Source organism: Taudactylus pleione, unplaced genomic scaffold (genome assembly GCF_031769625.1).
Source record: "Taudactylus pleione unplaced genomic scaffold, aTauple2 ptg000671l, whole genome shotgun sequence".
Taxonomy (NCBI): domain Eukaryota; kingdom Metazoa; phylum Chordata; class Amphibia; order Anura; family Myobatrachidae; genus Taudactylus; species Taudactylus pleione.
Genome location: NW_028285073.1, coordinates 10,007,223 through 10,028,174, shown reverse-complemented (window position 1 = coordinate 10,028,174; position 20,952 = coordinate 10,007,223). Strand labels below are relative to the sequence as shown.

The window sequence follows — 20,952 nt, the reverse complement described above, 5'->3', positions numbered from 1 at the left end:
ATTGGGAAAATCCAACATGTTGGAAATCGTTCCTGACCAAAAATTGATCGCGAGCGGTGAGTCAGGGATTTTTGACATGCTGTTTTTCCCCAATCCGCCGATGGATTGCCGATCATCGATGCTGCTTTTGATCACCAATCAGCGGATAGCACAATCGAGAATAGGGGTCGTAGATGTATGGCTCGCATTACAAAAGATATAACAACCATTTAAATGAAGTGCGCATTTATAGAGTGTCAGCATTGTACAACTAAAGATCATTACAGTTATCAAATATAATACACAAAATGCATTTTCATACAAATAGTGTTTGAAGAAGGCAACTCCCAGCAATTTTTAATCACCTTATAAAACAGATTTAAATAAAAAAAAAATGTTTTTAAAAGTAATAAATACATTATTTTCACTAATTTCTATATTAAGCAATCTAACAATGTGAAAAAGGGGAACTAATCAATAAATTGCCAATGAGGCGCTACCTCGGAGTGTATAGATCCAATATTATAGTGAGCAGCTGTATATACAAGAGGATAAATAGGACAGAAAATAAATGGAAACAGCGCTCTAAAATAACAACTGTATACATAAATCACAATTAAATATAAAATGTAATCTCATAGATTCATAAACACATCACAATAATAAAACACATATATATGTAATAGATAAAAAATGGTATTAGCACAATGATAAAAATAAAGAGTCACCCAATCCACATGGATAAATAATCGGTCCCAAGCAGTGTAGCTTAATGGGAGCATATGTCCAATAATAAGTCCATAATTGGAGCAGTCTCCTGGGGTAAATAGAGGATTGTATCCAGCATAAATGTATAGTTACCAGATCCAGTGTCCAGAATGATGGGGTCCCTTTAACAACGCTGGCAGAGCTTTTGCAATATAGTAGTCCCCTGTAGCACAGGTTTGGTCTGCTGGTAGCATAGGCAAATGCAGAACACCAATGTGGACTGAGTGAAGATAAGCTCCTGCTGGGATGAAAGTGGTGGAGGGTGTATCAGCCAGTCCCTGATGCATTTCGCTGTTTACATCACAGCTTTATCAAAGGTCAACATCTAACAGAATGCTGCCATATATTTGTCATTGCTAATTTTCATGGGACAGTCTGGATTGTTGAATGGTCCACTATAAAGGGGGTGTGGACATTAGGGATGTCCATAAGTAGGCTAAACATTAATAGTCATTATCGATGGTGCCATAGGTGGTTAACATCAATGACATGAAACCATCAATTGTGTGGGGGGGCACCGATAATTTGTACCCATTGTTGGCCATCACTGCTGTGAGGGGTGGCAGGCCAATCAGGGAAGGGGGAGGGGCTTAGCTGCCCGCCTGTTGCTAGAAAGTTAAACAATGCTGCCTGACAGCCATTGACGGTGGAAATCCATCAGATCTTCACCATTATTGATGGTAAAACCATCAACCATCAACGATTATTTGCCATCGATGGTTGATGGCCATCCCTAGTAGACATATGTAAAAGGGGTGTGTCCTGATAGAAAATCAGTGTGGCATGTACGAATGGGGACATGCCAAACCCTGTTAGAATTGATTTACTAGAGGGCAAGTTGCAATAAACAAAGCCAACTTTATTAAAAACACCAGGTGTTACAGAAAGCGGACGGTGGGTGTCATGAAGGCGCAGTGCTGAGTCTCTGTAACTCACAGGGCTTTCCTCCTCGATGACGATGATGTCTGTTTAACAGGGGAGATTTCTGATGCGTAAAGGGGAGGGACATTAACTCCTTTCTGCTTTAGTTGTTGGTGAAAATCAGACCGGTCTGCAATTATCTTCTGCAAACAGTAGAAATAAAAAAGAAATGCCTGTATGTATTATTAGAACAATAGAAGGAAATATGATCTATTACATATTCACAATAGACAATAAATGGATTTTTTTCACAGCTGTGCTCACGCTGAATTTAAACCACTGCTCACACCCTCAGTGTAACGTATAGCTAAAATCTGTGTGACTTCCATATTACAGGGCATTGTGTTGCTGCAGGCTATTGTACAATACGCATTATACAGGACTAATGGGGCCCAAGTTTGCACAGGGTGTTTCACTCGCTATTGGCCCCAAAGTTTTTCTTATAACTTTTAAATTAATTGACGTTCCAGAGGTGGGGCTGCAGCACAGTCCAAAATTCAAATAAGGGAACCACACTAACTGCGGTCTTCACTGGCTCCCCTATTTGAATTTTGGACTGCGCTGCTGACTAGGATGGGGAACAGCTGGCCATTACTTCACGCATGCATGACCAGCTAGCCTGGATGCTAATGTCGAACACTTTCATCACTTGCTATGGCTTCCTCATGTCTCTCATAGACCAAGGTATGTCTGTGTCTCATTTCACTAAATTATGTCAAGAACTTTAAAAGTTATAAGAAAAACTTTGGGGCCAATAGTGAGTTAAATACCCTGTACTATGTCAGTGCAGGGATGGGAGGAAGACTGGTATTCACCTAGTGGGATAAACTGAACTTCACACTCTGTGGCCACTTCAGTAGACACACCGGTACACCTGTTAGTTACTGCAAATATCTAATCGGCCAATCATGTGTCAGCAAATTCATACAAATAAGCCTTTTTCTGATGGATCTCTTGCATGTAGAATGGGACTTGTGCAACTGCTGATTGTACTGATGATGATTGCTGCGGTTTGGTGTAAAATCATTGGGCGGCACAAGGGTAGGCTTTTAGACGCACAAGCCCCCACCTTAGCCCTATGGATTTTCACCTAATCATATGGTAGTCAATCTGGCGATTTCAGAATCAGCCCCTGAATGTGCAGCCGACAAATCTGCAGCAACTACGTGATACTATTAGGTCACCATGGACACGAATCTCAAAGGAACGTTTTCAGCGCATTGTTGAATCCATGCCAAAGGGGGGTTCTAACCCAAACCAGAAAGGTGTAACTATGAAAGTTGCCAATGAGTGTACAGTGTATACTGGGTTCTAGCATCACATCATTTGTGCTCAGCTCCCTGGAAAACGTAAATATGGAAAACAAGAATTGCTCTTAAAGGACATCTCCACCCAAATCTACAAATGTAATCTGGGGTATATTTAAAATACAAAGTTTTGCTTACCTACGCCTCATGGCAATTTGGAAATATCTAAGGTGTGTGTGTAACAGTCCAAGCAGCCGTTCTGGTTGTCAAAGACCCGCCCCAGTGAACTTTATACTTATGTGAATGGGTAAGGGGAGGGGCTTCACAAATAATGACCTCCAAAACAGAAGAGAATCCACTGCTGGGACTGTTAATTGCATTAGAGGACCCACTGAATTCACTAAACACCAATAAATAGTATTAAAATGTATATTATATTAAGTCACTCAATTTCAATGCCAATGGAATTAGCCTTTATTAACCCAAAATGTATTTAATACATTTCAAATATAACCAGTATATTAGTTTAGTTACATTTTTATTGAGGGAGGGGACAATTCCCCTTCACCATGCTTCTCCAAGCCCTATAAAAGGTATTCGAGATTGAAGGGAAGTCTCCATAACCTACTGAATTCATATTGAAATTAAATAGTTCACATTCCTTGTGGTTACCCAATAAGGAAAATCTATCATCAGTTACAAATTACTGCCCATGTGCCTGCAACTACTAGGAGGACTGGCTGATCAGAGGACACAGGTGGCTGAAGGACAATGACACTGGGGCACTGCCTGTTAGGACCATCTTATCCTCCATTATTAACTCATAGTAACCAGACAGGACCCTGGAAGAGAATGACTTTGTAAACCTCCTGCAATAGGTACAGTAAGTATTACTAACTAATCTTAGGCTTTGGCCTCTTCTATACATTTTTCGAAAACCATTAAATAAAATTAATTTATCTCAAATTTACTTCAGTCTAAAGAAGGACCCTAAAGGGAAGAAGGAAATTATCTTCTCCTGGACCAGACTTTGTGTAACAATGTACCCACAGGGGCAACACAATGGGAGTGGGAGAATGGTTATCAGGGCCGGCTCCGGAGTTCTGATGGTTATTACATGCTTGCAGGAAGGATTCTCCACATTGACTGGCACTTTTTTTAGAGTAATAATGTAGTTTAGTTGCTGAGATCTGTACTGATCCTATTCTACCAACTCGCATCAGATGGATGTCGGGATGTCAGCGCCCTGAGTGACTAAATGTGGCTGATGAAATCTCTGTACTGTGAAGTCCCAAGTTCATTTTTTAAGCATATAACAGGATAGATTCGTAATAGCGCAATTCAATTGAAAACTTCAAGTCACACATTAACTCTGCAGAGAGCAAATTCTGTGAAGTGCATGGGACTGGTGACATCATCCACAATGTGGCAAATAAGATAACGGGACAGTGTAAAGCTGGGCACACACTAGAGTAGGCTGGGTACACACTACACCAGGGGTGAGGAACCTTTTTTCTGCCGAGGGCCATTTTGATATATATAGCATTATTTGCGGGTTTCGGTGCAGGCCATGCCTCCTCCGTGTGACGTCACACGGGGCGGGGTCACAGTCGCCGGTGATTACAGCAATGCCCAGAGGATGCTCCGGGGAGCTGTAAGAGCAGCGGTGTGACCGTCTGAAGCTTCCTAAGGACGCCCCAGGCGGCACTACTGTATAGATTCTTGCTGCAGAGGGCCATTTTATGCACCCTGCTAGCCAGATAAGGCTAGCAGAAAAAGCTCAGAGGGCCAGACCAAATGCTTTCTCGGGCCTTAAATGCCCCCCGGGCCTGAGGTTCCCCATTCCTGCACTACACTATGCTGTGCTGCACAGCAGATGGTACAATGCGATGAACGACCAGCGGGCACGCGTGTTTGGGCATACACTCTATGTGATCTGTATGATATATTGATCTAATCTGCATCGGAAAAAATATATTGTGCAACGGATTGCACAGTATGTACCCAGCTTAAGAGGCTGTTAGTGGCCATAAGGAAAGTATTGGGGCAGTTACATGGTGTCAAATGATGGATTTTTGCAACATTTATTAATGAAGGGAAGACGATAGCCAGCAATTGTATTTTAGTAAATAAAAGTATCTAGAGTATTTTGAAGTACATTACTGTCTCTATGATGATTTTTAAGAGTTTACATACAAGTTTGTAAAATACTGGGAAAAACTGTTGTAACATCATTTATCCCATTTTTCTGCTTTTTAGTGAAAATAACATAAATTTATTGCCATATTGTACTATTTAACACACCTCTAAATACATTAGTATTCATTGGGAGGTCCCAGAAGTAATGCACAGTGCCCTGACAGTTCTCCTAGGTGCTGTGATTTCTCCCACTGAAACCCGCGTCACGGTAAGGGGAATATCTCATAAAATAGTAACAAGTTGTGCAACCTAGTTTGCAGGTAATTGAACCTGCTCCCATGTGTTCCGACCTGTACCCTGGGGGGCATCTGAGTTTTCCCACTAAATGGAACTCAATTTTCTGCCCAAATTAGTGAACAGCTCATGAGTATTGGTGACTTTTGAGGTCTTCTATATATCATTCAGTCTGGGGGAAGGGGGCTGTGCAAGAAGTGAGAGCAGTGATTAGGGGATGCCCTAAGGAACAGTCACAAAACTCCAAATGTTCTCTACATGGAAAGAAGTTGATGCAAGATTCCGGTCTCCATATAAAGCTGCAACACATGCAAGATACCTGGTCATATTTATGGCTACAAATGAAAATAAAGCAAAGCTAAATATTCAAGACAAAGCAATAGAATGATGCTGAGCTCAGGAAGTAAGTAGGACACATAGGCCCTCATTCAGAGCCGCTCGTTAGCGGCAGTACGCTCGTTCCGAGCGATGTTTGCACATCTGCGCATGCGTACGGTTTTTAGTACGCATGCGCGAACCAGTCAGTGCGGCCGAAAATCGTTGGTACGCAATATAGCGAGGGCCTGCTATTTTGAGTGACAGAATGAGGCGTATGTGGGTGGTAACAGGAGAAGGTGTTTGAAAATGGGGAGTGGAGATCCGAACGCAGGCGTGCTTAAAGGTCAAAACGGGCGTTTTATGGGTGTGCATATTTAAAACAGCAGCGTCATTGACCACGTCACTGGGTTATTTTATAGCCAGAACTGCTCGCAAATTTGTGGTAGCAAACACCAACCACAAGAATAGCGAGCAGTTCATACGCTGGTCGATGTACTCGATTAATCTAATAAATAGCGGACATGACGTAGGATGCGAGCGGCCAGGGGGCGTTTTTAACAAATAAACGAGCGTATGTTTTGCTCGCTCGTTCAGACTTAGAGGTGTGAACAGACTGCAATGTGCGTACGGATCATTTGAATAGCCACCCCTTGTTTTTAAACGAGCGACCACAAATAGCGAACGGCTCTGAATCAGGCCCATAGATTTTAATCTATACAATGTCTGCACAGAGAATGATCATACAATTACGTATCCTCTTACCTGCATGGTGTCCAGGATTTCTGTATCAGAGATCTCAACTTGTGGACCCTTGAATCCTGGGGCAGTGTATGCGGCCTGTATGATTTTACTACGGAATCGTTCAAACTGTGTTTATCAAAAAAAAAAAAAAAATGATTTTTCACTCACTGTTATTAATATAATTTATTGTCAACTTTTATATATATATATAGTGCCACCAAGTGTCCATAGAGCTGCTCAGGGAAAATTACAATGTTATGTTCTAAACAAACAATGTTGTCCTAAAGGAGTGGGAGGGGGTGGGGGGGGGCAAATTTAAAATGTTCTGACAAATTAAGAGTTGGGACAGCCAAACTCTAAATTGTAGTGTAAATATATAGCTGCCCTGTATTTGTATGCTACATGAAAACGCAGGCATGGTTTTCTTTATTGCATTTGCTTTATTTGCAGCCCAACATGGATTATCCAGGTGCAAATTTGTACTTTTTTTATAACCAGGTTTGCACCAAACGCTTAATAAGGTACATTTAGAGCTCCACCTAGTGGCATAACTTTTCATTGCAATGATAAACAATTACAGTCCGTATCTGCTTCAACAGTATTTTACAAATAGTAATCTGTTACTAAAGACTGCAAACTCAAAACTTGTTCTTATGGTGCATACACACGGACAGATGTGTCAGATGAACTATTGAACGATTTTTATAACGATTTGAACGATTGACCGATTTTTGACTGCATTAAAATGACTGAAATCGACCAAGTCTGACTGCAAACACATCAGATGTCAGATATCGTTTTATGACAATCGGGAACGCGCATAGTACATCGTTGAAGCCTCACATTTCAGATTTTCCTTCAGATATGAACGATTGAACGATTTTTAAAATCGTTATCATTCAGATCTGAAGAAAAATCTGACCGTGTGTATGCACCATAGATTGATCATTAAAATGTATCGGTCACTAGAGGTTACTATTTTACGACTTCAGCCAAGTATAATAGACCAAAACTCATTTAATTGCTACTGTATATCACAGGTACCATATGATCAGGGACTCATAGGGCAAGAATATCCTTTGCATTTATGCTGTAGGAAATAAAATTAGTAAATAAGGAACTATAGCTCAACTATGGACCTTATCAATAAAGTAATACTATCCCACATAGCATCATGTACCCCGTGTTGATTACATACATATTAAAAGTCACTGGACAGTTCTGTGATGACATAAAGGCACAAGTCCTAACATTCAGTGCTTCTATAAGAGGTACAAACCTTTACTGTGGCCACTTACGTCTTTATTAAACAGTGTAGTGATCAGACATAGAGCTTGCCACCAAGTAATATCTATCTATGTGAAGATTAGTGCTCACTGTCTTTGCTAGAACACTTGATACACACATTGCGATCACCAATGAGCACAGTAAATAACAGGACAAACTGCTTCTACCTTGGACTGCACAATCTCCAAAGACACCTTAGCATGTTGCTCTGAAGTTGCCAAGTTCTGTATTTGGCTCTCCAGCTGGTTCTTCTCGCCCTCGTACATTCTCTTCTGTGTCTGATAATCTCTTATCTCCTTCTGCTGTCTGTGAATTTCATTCTTGAAATCAGCAATCATGTCGTTCCTCCTCGTCACCTCGGATTTCAGTTCAGACAGCAACTGGAACATAGAGTGTATGTCAGCGTGGGCTCATCAGATATCAGTTGTCAGGTACACTGGTTTGTTCTTAAATGATTAATCTTCTATTTACTGGTGCAGCTAACAGAACGACTGCTCCTGGTGGCAAAACACAAACTACTTGTGTCAATTATGCAGCTTCATAAAAAATACATATTGGGGATTGCGCCTTGGTAGCAGGCTTTTATAGTGCATTTAACCAGAGCTAACAAAAATTGGAACACATGGACAAGCAAGAGACAGTAGGCAGGGCTAAAAACAACCTGTTGGCAGCAAAGAGCATTATAGAGTATTTGAGGCTAATCCTCGAGTGTTCATGTGTAGGCAAGTTTAAAATGAGAGATCGAACAACTTGCAGCCAATCAGAGAATTGGAGGCCTATTCATCATCCGCTTGGATTCCTCATCGCATCCCCGTAACTCCATCCCAGAGCAAGGAGCGGGGATCCGAGAGAAACCAGTTTTGCTGAATATCAGGGGGTCCTGTCGGACCCCTGATGATGACTAGCCCAGTAACCTAAATATGTGGAGACTAGCGTTTCCACATAGTTACCGGGCCATTTATCGTATGATGAATAAGCCCCTTGGGGATCTATTTAACAAGAGTGATGATGTTGTCCAGAATATTATCGGGCAACATCGTCACGAGTGTTTATCAATTATGATCATTTATGGCTGCTGTTCAGCAATATTTTGTACAGGGACAGCGGTTGCGGTAATACGCTGTCCCTGCGATGTTACAGAAGGCATTGTTTTCGGGATTCCGAAAACAATACCTTCTGTTTGTTCTTCTGTGCATGCTCAGTCATGCGCTGAGGAATAGTCTCCGTCCCTGCTTGCGGTGACCGCCGTCGGGGTAGGTGTATCTCCAGCCTGTCCGAACTGATTGACATGTGTATACAGGCTTTATATTAGTATACGTATGTATATTTATGTGCTTTTATATTTAACATTTATATATAAATTTAAATATAATCGCACATAAATATAAATGTATACAGGCTAGTATAAAGCTTGTATACACATGTCAATCAATTCAGGCAGGTGGACTTACCTGTCGACGGTAACCGCAAAGTAGGGATGGAGACTGGGCGGACTTACAAGATGCTGCAGGGACTTATGGGATAATGGCCCTCATCCAGAGGCGCTCGCAAGAAGCAAGCGCTCGTTCTGAATGAGGGCGGGCGCTTCATTTTTGAAGTGTGGCCTCCTGGTCGCTAGGTAAGCTGTGGGTTACCACCCACAGCTTAACGACTGACCAGGTTGATGGTCGCGATGGTGAACACTAAGGTTGGGTCTCGGCAGCCGCAAGCCCCAGGGAGCTTCCTGCTCTGAAAGAGCAGGAAACTCCCCACTGACATCACTGATGATGTCAGTGCAGCCGCCCACAAAATGGTAGGCGTTCCTTATATTAATGCCCTTCCGGACAGCTGTCCGGGGGACAAGGTCACGAGCAGGGGTGGGGAACCTTTTTTCTGCTGAGGGACATTTTTATAGACATACCCTCATTCCCGGTCCAAGCCACGCCTCCTCTGTGAGATGTCATACAGGGGCGGAGCCACAATCACTGGTGATTACAGCAATGCCCAGAGCATCCTCAGGATGCTCCGAGGAGCTGTAAGGGCAGCAGCTTGACCATCTGAAGCGTCCTAAGGACACTCCAGGCGGCACTGCTGCATAGATTCTGGCTGCAGGGTGCCATTTTAGGCACCCTTCTAGCCAGATAAGACGAGTAGAAAAAAGCTCAGAGGGCCAGACCAAATGATTCCGCAGGCCTTATACAGCCCCCGGGCCCGAGGTTCCCCATCCCTGGTCTAGAGCTTTAAATCCTACGTATCGCTTCACACAGGCTAACCTCTATCACCCGATGCAGGGTGTGAGTAGTTTTAAAGTGAGATAGAAGTATTTAAGGCACAAAATAAATGAAAAACACAAACACATAAGCAGCATTTTATATATATATATATATATATTATGTAGAGGGCAGTGCAATCAAAATATGCTTTATTTGTAGAATACTATGGGCACTCCCATGTAAACGCTTAGTGCTGATAGGGTTATCGCCAGTGGTAACTCCATTATAATATAGAACATAGTTAACAAAAAGCCCTTTGAGTGTTAAAAAAACATACATTTTGACCACCGATAAATAAGCCCCAATGTGTCTTTTGTTATGTAATTGCTCAGTCACCTCTCTGAGATTGTAGTTTTCCCTTTCCATAGTCGCCATCAGCTCCTCATGTTTTCTTTCTTCTCGCATACTGGAAAACTTACAGATGAACATGCAAATCAATGAATAAGCTTATCATTATTATTATCACTATATTAGAGGCAGGATACATTTAGTGATAGGTATACTAAAGCACATGGCTGGATAGGGAGGTTCTTTGTGTAAGTGTTTATCCCAGGGGCAGATGTACTAAGCTCTGGAAACGTGATAAAATGGAAAGTGGTAAACTTTCAGCCACTCAGATCCTAACTCATGTTACACGCTGTGTTTGAAAAATGACAGATAGGAGCTGATTGGTTGGTAGTTTATCACTCTCCACTTTATCACATTTCAGAGCTCAGTACATCTACCCCTGTGTTGTATGATATGCCGACAGTTATCATGTTGACCAGCATCATGTCGACATGGTCACAATGTCGGCAGGCAGCATGTACAGATATGCAAGAGTCACATATCAAATTAATCTGCACAGTCTGCTGGTGCGTCCTAGGCGCATCACATTGCAATTTAGACACATTTTCTGCAGAAAACCCACAAAGACGATGCCAGGCGCTAGCAGAATCTCAAGGGACCAGGCCCCGAGAAGGGCTTTTTAGCACGACTGCAGCAAAGGTGTGTACTTTCTAAAGGGTGTTGATACAGGAAAATGATTTATTATGGTCAGTGATCACTTGGAAGAGGCTTGTAAGTCAAATGTATGTTGTACCCATTTATGCCTTCTAATTAAATAGAATGGGGGTGGGATGGGGAAGAACTAAGATGCTTCCAGATTTTTTGATCACAGTACAATGGCACAACGCCACAGTATCTTATCAATGCAGTATATAACAGCACAAGGCTGAGTGAAGCAAGACCACATTTATAGATATTCCAAAACTATTATAGTACGCTGCTTATTGTAAAGAGAACTGGGAGCTGCACTTGGGATAGCAGATATTTTTGTCGCCTGTCCTGAACACACACCCACGTCCTGCCACTGATGTAAGTGTAAACTCTCCAGCACATTATTCCTGGCACTGATCTGAATGTTCTGTTTATCATGGTTCCCTAATGCATACCACTGGGAAACACGTCTGTAGCTGTGGAAGTGGGAGGGGCCTAATTATTTGGTAATAACAGGCAGAATGGGCAGTTAAGTTCCATAAGAGAGTTTGCTTACAGTAAAACACGTCCAAAAATCAACATTAATTGTGGGCCTAATTCAGACATATACGTAAAGCCGATGTTTACGCAGATCTTCGATGCTTTCAGATCTGCACAATGCGCAACTGCAGATCAATGGCTACGATGTTGCTCGCACGATTGACACGAAGGGTCCCAAAAAACGTGGGGGTGCCAGGCTCATTTACTAGACAAGCCAGTGGCTGCGTCCTTGAACGCAGCTTTATTGGCCCTGGTAGTGTGATTTCATCGGACATCCTGAGCAATCTGAGGGTTACTCAGAAGTCCAATGGTTATGCAGCTGATCGGATGACTGTACCTCCGGACACAGCATCGAATTAGAAAAGCCGGAAGAGGGGGGCGTTTTTCCTATTTTTTTTACTTTACGCCTCCTGCAACTTTTGCATAATTTAAGACAGCCGCTGCTGTACTATAGCGTCCATCTCAGAATCAGGCCTCTATCCCTGTGTACTTTTGAATAGAGAACGTAAAACCAATCAACAGAATATTCTGTTTATCCACAAAACAGATATACAGTAGCTGGCATAGATACAAACAGATATCTCTATAACACCCAGTAACTAAAACATGACCTGCAGAACAACACCGAATGCTGATCACTGCAGTATGGAGATGTTACCTATCGCATCCAATCAGATCCTGGCTCATTTTATAAAATGTACACTGTAATAGATAAATGATTGCTGAAAGCTGATTGGTTACTATGGGTAACACCTCCACTTGTCCTATTTAGACGGTTTGATAAATATCTCCCAATGGCCTGTTTCAGAGGTGGACACAGTCCGGGTTGGTGCTGCGTCTTCTGTAGCAGCGGATCTGATCACTCATGCTGAAGCTACAGGAGCCGCCCAACTTCGCGACCACCACGCAGACATCTGCGCAACCCATAGGTTGCTCTGAATGTACACCGCAACTAAGCTGCCGAGGAGGACGCAGAGTCTGGCTGCGCCGTGCTCCAGAAGCAGAGGAGGCACCTCAATGTCCAGAGCAGCTCACCATCTCCACCCCCAAGTGCCTGCAGCCTGTCAATTAGGTTGCGACTAACACAACACTGTAACCGCGACACATGCGCACTGCAGCTCCGGAGCAGGAGTATTACTACGGAATTGGCTCCACGTCCGGGTCTGAATCAGGCTCTATGTGAGGTATACAGAGAAGCTGAAGAGCGTAATTATCAGCTGTCTGTACCAGGGCCGTCGGAACGATTTTATGTTGGGGGAGGCAATATATAATTTTATTTTGTCGGCGTCCCCCCTCCCTCCCTCCAACTTACCTGTTGCTGGGCGCTAATTGAAAGAATAACACTAAGGTATAAAGCGCAGTTTCTTTGACATAGATAGTTAACGCCCAAGGTGAAAAAATTAACAAGGACTATTCACCATCAAAAACTTAGTTCATCCTTTGTCATAGAACAGGTATTGCTGATGCGTCACCATTCATAGTTGGAATAATCAGTCCTTTAGAAATCGAAATAATCCTCTTTTCTAACTCATTATAGACTGAAATTCAGAGATGAAGTTTGAAGATGCACTTTTTTAGCAGCTACTTTAAATTGCTCCCAGAAAGGACAGGCATCAGGTCTTTTCCTTTTTTTCTTAAAGGCATCAAAAAGGAGACTCCAAAGGATGAAAAACAACACTGTTTGGCTGGAGGCTTCAGGTAATATTTCACGATTGAATAGAAGTCATTATGGCCAAATTATCCACATCCACTCTATAAACAAGCTGGAAACACTTCCATGAGCAAGACTGCAAGGATCCCCGGGAAGGACACTAGCTTTGGATAAAATATTTTTAATTTCTGTGTCCTCAATAAAATATTATTATATGTTATCCAAAGCTAAAGTGTTCTTCCTAGGGATCCTTGCAGTCTTGCTCATGGAAGTGATTCCAGCTTGTTTATAGAGTGGATGTGGATGATTTGGCCATAATATCTTCTATTCAAGCGTGAAATGTTACTTGAAGCCGGTAGCCCGATGGGTGAAGATCCTGATAGCGGAGGTAGGTAGGCTATCCCTACCCCTTCCCCCCCCTCCTAACCGTCCCTTAGGGGTGCCTAACCCTAACCTCCCCCCCAGTGCCTAACCCTAACCTCCCCCCAGGGGTGCCTAAACCTAACCCCCCCTCCCCGCACCATAACCCCCCCTCCCCGCACCCTAAACCCAACCTTCCCGAGGGGGTGCCTAACCCTAACTCCCCCTTTCACCTAGCCTAACCCTCGCAGGGGGGTGCCTAACCCTAAGTCCCCCGAGGAGACCCTAAACCTAACCCCCCCGCTGCGATGGCCAAGCAGTCCTGACACCCAGCATACCTTCGTTTGGTATCCCGGGCATCGGGATTTTGGCGGGTGGATAATGATAGGCGTCGGGATCTCGACGCCTATCGTTAGTCCTATGCCGAGATTTGACAGTCGGGAAGCCGGCAGTCGGCATTTCGATCACCGGCTTCCTGATTACATACCGGTCTGTACCTTGTTAGACATGGCTTGTATTTGCAGAGCTCTATCCATCAGTTCTCTTTGTAAAACCTCTTTTTCACATTCAGATTTCCTGAGCTTGTACTCGTGCGATGAAACAAATTTTTGTAGAGATGAAATAACACCTGAAAAAACAGATGTAATGCTGTTAATATGCAGCACTGTGTATCCTGTACTGTAAGTATCACATTTTAGTGAGACTGTTTCATTATATTTGAATTTCTCAAGTGAAACCAATAGGCCACGTTCTGAGGATTTCCTTAAAGCGACACAAAACTGAATACTATATTTGTGCCCTCAATTCCACCCCAATCCCAGCCACCAGCTTTCTAATTTAATAGTGTTGCCTCTATGAAGTTTATTTCACATATAGGTGCATTGGACCCCATTATTTTCCTCTATCAGTCACATGATCACTGCTTTGTGCAGTTCGGAGCCTTGCTCCTTCCATAACTCTCAGTCTATGGCTTCCTGCTGCCTCCATTCCTCTCCCCACATCATGTCACTGTCCTTGTCACATGCAGCCCTGTCCTCACTAACACATCACTTATCTCCTGATATACTCTGTGCTGCTGGGTACCATGCTCCTTCCATACTCAACTCAGTCTGTGGCTTCCTGCTGCCTCCATTCCTCTCCTCACATCATGTCACTGCCCCGTCACATGCAGCCCTGTCCTCACTGACACATCCCTCATCTCCGGATATACTCTGTGCTGCTGCATGTCCCTGCTCATTCCACTATATAACTGTCAGTCTGTGGATTCCTACTGCCTCCATTCCTCTCCTCACATCATGTCACTGCCCCTGTCACATGCTGCCCTGTCATCACTGACACATCACTCATCTCCTGACATACTCTGTACTGTTGGGGATCCTGTTCCTCCCATTATATAACTGTCAGTCTGTGGCTTCCTGCTGCCTCCATTCCTCTCCTCACATCATGTCACTGTCCCAGTCACATGCTGCTCTGTCCTCACTGACACATCACTCATCTCCTGCACACGCTGTAGAATATGCAGGCTTTATATAAGCAATTGTTAATAAATAAATATATATTCTCTACTGCTGGAGACCCTGCTCCTTCTACTATATAACTCTTGGTCTGTGGCTTCCTATTGCGTCCATTCCTCTCCACATATCATGACATTCCCGTCACATGCAGTCCTGTCTGCACTAACACATCACTCATCTCCTGATATACTCTGTGCTGCTGCATGTCCCTGCTCCTTCCACTACATAACTCTCACTCTGTGGCTTCTTGCTGTCTCCATTCCCCTCCTCATATCATGACGTTTCCCCTGTCACATGCATCCCTGTCCTCATCTTTGCATGCAGCTGAGTGGGTATAACTTCAAACCATTCTAGTTCCACCAAAAAACAAAACCTTTTACATTTTAGGTGGATTTATACTACAATAAACAATGGTTACCTTTTGACATCTCATAATCCTTCTTTATTATCTCTATGTTGTCTTGCAGTCTCCGTACGAGTTTACTTCTGTCATCAAACTGTCCAACAGACTCATCAGCTGGTCCCTGATTTTCGTGTCCTGCTGAGAAGGTCCCAGACTGATCTTCTACAGCGATTTCATCATTCAAACTCTGCTGAACACACACATGAGTTACTGGAGAATCACAGAAAAGATTATCTAAATCTCATCCGTCACCTTATTGGCCAGATTTACTATGGTGCAATACACGTGAATTTTGTTTGTCCAACTAAAATAATGGGACCCTCATTAGATAATTTCTTGTCATGAGTGTGCCCTCCTGCAACTTTTATTAAACACATTTGCTTTTCCTCTAAAGCTCCAGGCTGTGCTCTATTCGTACCATGTGCGTATGTAATCAGACTCTATTTGTTTATTTCTGTTGCCCTGTGATACGACAAAGCTCTGCTTTTCTCTGTGCATCAAATGGGTTTGGTGTAAAAGGTCGACAGGATTAAGGTCAACATTCAGAAGATCGTCCGGTTCGGAATGTAAAGAGTATAAAGGTCGACATGGTCATTAGGTCAACCATCATTCTGTAGACATGTCTTTAGGTTGACAAGGTTAAATGGTCGACATGGTCAAAAGGTCAACGTTTAACATGTCGCCACTAAAATGTGCCTAACCCAAAACCTAAGCCTAAATTTTACCCTGGGGCTGATTTGGGGGAGGGGAGTGAAAGGGGCTGTCGCCCCGTGGGCCCCCACGCACAGAGGGGCTCCCACATAGGGTCGGTCTGACCCTGTTATAGCCGAGAACAGGTGTCCAGCAGCAGCTGTTCCTGGATGGGGGCTGCCGTGGCTTGTGTTTTACATGCATAGTGAGTGAGCGAATACAGCGCAGAGCGGCTCCCGAGTCCCCTCATCAGCGTCATGTAACACTACACGTCTGTGATGCTGATGAGAGGACTTGGGAGCCGCTCTGCGCTGTATGCACTGCGACTGATCATGCAGAACACAGAGGAGCTGGAACGTTTCAAGTGGAGCCTGACATACCACGGGAGGTGAGTACACAGGGGTGGTGGTGGTATTGCTGTTTAGCAACGGGGACACTGTCGGGCATATTGGGGGTTAGGCACTGTGGAGAAAACAAGGGGGGACCACTGTGGGGTGTCAATTTTATTGTAGGGGGGGCCACACAACTTTGTTGCCCGGGTCCCCACCAGCCTTAATTCGGCCAAGTGTAACCCTAAACCTAATCCTAAAAAATCATCAAAAAAACATGTTGACATGTTAACTGCCAACCTTTGACTGTGTCGACCATTTAACCCTGTCGACCTTAATACATGTCTACAGAATGATGGCCATGCCAACCCCTTTACTGCTGACATTCAGAATGTGTCAACTTTCTGAATGTCAACCTTTTTATTGTCGACCAATCGACCGTTATCCCATCGAATACAACTCTATCAAGATATCCAAAGAGCAGCTTTGTGTCATAATAACGTTGCCTGATATTCTGGGGCTTATCTTGAATAATACGCATCTTTGCCCACTTCCCATATGCCCAAGGCATACTACTCACTTTCACATGTGCCAGAATCCGCTGTAGTGTGCAGAAAATTTGTGCGACTAAAAGTGGAAGCCTGTCCCGGCCACTGTGTATCCGTCTGCAGATGCCACCGTCATCATTAGTAACTGGATGAGCACCAGCCCCATGCTAGGAGCAAAACATCCATCATTGACAGATGTCCTGTCTCTGCATGCAGGGAAGTTGGATTACCCGCCTATGACACTCCTGTGAAATGGGGCTATTCCATGCAATCGCACGGTCACTGTGCCAAGTTACCACCTAGACAAGCCCATTTCACGGAAAGTGTAGTCCACCAACAGATCAGTCAGTTTGCAGAAGGGATCTCCGTTAGCTAGTGATCTATTGCATGAGCACTCATCAATTTCTTTCTTTCATGCAATGAGCATTATGCTGAGATCAACAAGATCTGTCCACTATCCTAACTGTATCCAACTCAAAATCAGGCCCTACATGTACATATGGATAAATGTATGCCTGAAAAGTACAGAAGAAAGTCTAAATAACATCTCTACTATATCAAAGCGAAAATTTGTCCTTCTGTCTTTCTATACAAATCCACAGTTGACAAGCCACGGTCTTGAAATTTTACATACGAGCGTATTAAAACACGGCAGAGGCAACTAAAATAAATTTAAATCGAAATGAATTACTGTTAATTTTTAATTAATGAAAAACCACAATTTTTGAATAGCATTCGCCCTCTACAGGTCAGGTACGGAATTACAAAAGGATTTAGCTTATCTACTATTTTTTCTTTTCCATCTTCTCTACTAAATCGAAATTAATTACTGTTACTTTTCAATTAATTAAAAAACACAATTTTTGCATAGCTGCCAAAATATTACACATGGAATGCTTCTCCCAAAGTTTTTCTGCGCAGAAAACAGGGAGTCGCTGTAGATGGTCATCCTGGTATCAGAACAACAGAACCTCTTGGCCTTGTTTACACTGTACATCCTACAAATTTTGAATGCTTCTATCTCCGAAGTTTGCTTTACACCTTTACAGGTCCTACATCCTTCGAAGACCTTAGGACTGTTGATGGGGAAGTTTGTCACACTTTTCATGAGGCCTGCCTAAGGAGAGGTTGGTTGGAGGATGATGTGTAAACAAACATTCTTAAAAACCCGGGCAACGCCGGGTACTCCAGCTAGTGGGTGGAAAACCCTTTAGATCAGGGATTCTCAAGTACCACCAACAGGTCATGTTTTCTGGAATTCTTTAAACATGGACAGGTGAGTTAATCTATATTGCTGCGTCAGTAATTACCCCACCTGCTTCCACAGACAGAAATCCTGAAAACATGACCTGTTGGGAAAACTCTAGGGCTGCGGCTGAGAACCGCTGCTTTATATAAACATTATCTGCTTAATACCTCAGTCTCCATTTCACTTTCTCTCTGTATCTCTGACAAACTTCCCGCTAAGGATGTAGTTGATACATTTCTTTGTGGACTGCTGGATAGATCCTTAGGGCGTGATCGTGAAACCAGCGATTCTTCTGTCACGTCAGCCTCAGGATATTCTTCAGCTTGTGGAAATTCCTTCTGAATATCGGGACTTATGTGGTCTGACTGCTTCAGGGTCTCATCATCCTGTAACAGCCAAAATCATAGTATGAGAAGAGGTAATGATTTTGCTTTACAAACTGCAACATAATAATGTTCTTTTATTAAAATTTTATAATTTACAAGTTCACACAGAAATGTAAAAAATAGAGTGGTTAGCATTAGTTCCTCACAGCACTGGGTTTATGGGTTCGATACCCGCCAAGCTTATATATGTGTGGAGTTTGTATGTTATCCCAGTGTTTGCCTGGGTTTCCTTCGGGTACTACAGTTTCCTCTGATAATCCAAAAACATACTGGTAGGTTATTTGGCTACTGACAAAAAAATTAACCCTAGTATATATGTGGAGGAGAATATACAGTCAGGTCCATAAATATTGGGACATTGACAGAATTTTCAGATTTTGGCCTCTATTCACCACCACAATGCTTTTGAAATGAAACAAACAAGATGTGCTTTAACTGCAGACTTTCAGATTTAATTTGAGGGTAATTACATCCAAATTGGGTGAATGCTGCAGGAATTACAACAGTTCCAATATGTGCCTCCCACTTTTTAAGGGGCCAAAAGTAATGGGACTATCAACTCAAAAGTTATTTCATGGACAGGTGTGGGCTATTCCCTCATTATTTCATTATCAATTAAGCAGGTAAAAGGTCTGGAGTTGATTCTAGGTGTGACATTTGCATTTGGAATCAGTTGCTGTCAACTCTCAATATGAGATCCAAAGAGCTGTCACTATCAGTGAAGCAAGCCATTATTAGGCTGAAAAATCAAGACAAACCCATCAGAGAGATAGCAAAAACGATAGGTGTGGCCAAATCAACTGTTTGGAACATTCTTATAAAGAAAGAATGCATCGGAGAGCTCAGCAACACGAAAATACCCGGAAGACCACGGAAAACAACTGTGGTGGATGACAAAATAATTATTTCCCTGGTGAAGAAAAACCCCTTCACAACATTTGGCCAAATCAAGAACACTCTCCAGGAGGTAGATGTATATGTGTCAAAGTCAACAATCAAGAGAAGACTTCACAAGAGTGAATATAGAGGGTTCACCACAAGATGCAAACCATCGGTGAGCCACAAAAACAGGAAGACCAGATTAGAGTTTGCCAAACAACATCTAAAAAAGCCATTACAGTTCTGGAACAACATTCTATGGACAGATGAGACAAAGATCAACTTGTACCAGAGTGATGGGAAGAGAAGAGTATGGAGAAGGAAAGGAACTGCTCATGATCCAAAACATACCACCTCATCATTGAAGCATGGCGGTGGTAGTGTCATGGCGTGGGCATGTATGGCTGCCAATGGAACTGGTTCCCTTGTATTTATTGATGATGTGACTGCTGACAAAAGCAGCAGAATGAATTCTGAAGTATTTCGGGCAATATTATATGCTCATATTCAGTCAAATGCTTCAGAACTCATTGGACGGCGCTTCACAGTGCAGATGGACAATGACCCGAAGTATACTGCAAAAGCAACCAAAGAGCTTTTTAAGGCTAAAAAGTGGAATGTTATGCAATGGCCAAGTCAATCCCCTGACCTGAATCCGATTGAGCATGCATTTCACTTGATGTAGACAAAACTGAAGGGAAAATGCCCCAAGAACAAGCAGGAACTGAAGACATTTGCAGTAGAGGCCTGGCAGAGCATCACCAGGGATGAAACCAAGCATCTGGTGATGTCTATGCATTCCAGACTTCAGGCTGTAATTGCCTGCAAAGGATTTGCAGCAAAGTATTAAAAAGTGAAAGTTAGATTTAGGATTGTTTCGTTTGTCCCATTACTTTTGGCCCCTTAAAAAGTAGGAGGCACATATAGAAACCGTAGTAATTCCTACACCGTTCACCTGATTTGGATGTAATTACCCTCAAATTAAATCTGAAAGTCTGCAGTTAAATCACATCTTGTTTGTTTCATTTCAAAGCCATTGTGGTGGTGAATAGAGGCCAAAATCTGAAAATTCTGTCAATGTCCCAATATTTATGGACCTGACTGTAGATTGTAAGCTCCACAGGGCAGGGACTCATGTGAATGACTGAAATATTCTCTGTAAAGTGCTGCAGAATGTGTAAGAGCTATATAAATAACTATTATTAAATAAGAATAAGTACCTCTATTAGTCTATTGATGTTTGTATATATTCTCATTCATATTTTGTTTCTATAGCAGTAAATTGTCTCCCAGTCTACAAGATGTACCAAGCAAGATTCCTTTGGTATATTATAAGGTTATTCTAATTTCTGTCTCTCGTGTGTACTTGCGGGTATTCGCCACTAAGCTGTACATGGGGGGCCCTTATAATGTAATGCGGTGGGACCCACAACTGTCTAATTACATCCCTGCTCTCAGTGTTATTCCTTTGGAACACAA

At 42.8% G+C, this 20,952-nt stretch overlaps 1 protein-coding gene across 2 annotated transcripts in view; it reads right to left on the bottom strand.

The window, feature by feature from the left end:
* Window positions 1–275: 275 nt before the first annotated feature.
* CCDC27 (coiled-coil domain containing 27) overlaps window positions 276–20,952 on the bottom strand; it is a 53,076-nt gene continuing 32,399 nt past the window's right edge. Inside the window, exons 6-12 of one of the 2 annotated variants that reach the window (XM_088455773.1) lie at window positions 18,376–18,594; window positions 15,408–15,582; window positions 13,973–14,103; window positions 10,283–10,360; window positions 7,862–8,074; window positions 6,429–6,533; window positions 276–1,811 (exon numbers count right to left, since the gene is read on the bottom strand). In XM_088455773.1, coding sequence (XP_088311899.1) covers window positions 1,680–1,811; window positions 6,429–6,533; window positions 7,862–8,074; window positions 10,283–10,360; window positions 13,973–14,103; window positions 15,408–15,582; window positions 18,376–18,594 — 1,053 coding nt within the window. In that variant the 3' untranslated portion in view covers window positions 276–1,679. The remainder of the gene's footprint in view (window positions 1,812–6,428; window positions 6,534–7,861; window positions 8,075–10,282; window positions 10,361–13,972; window positions 14,104–15,407; window positions 15,583–18,375; window positions 18,595–20,952) is intronic. The other variant, XM_088455774.1, reaches the window with a different exon arrangement.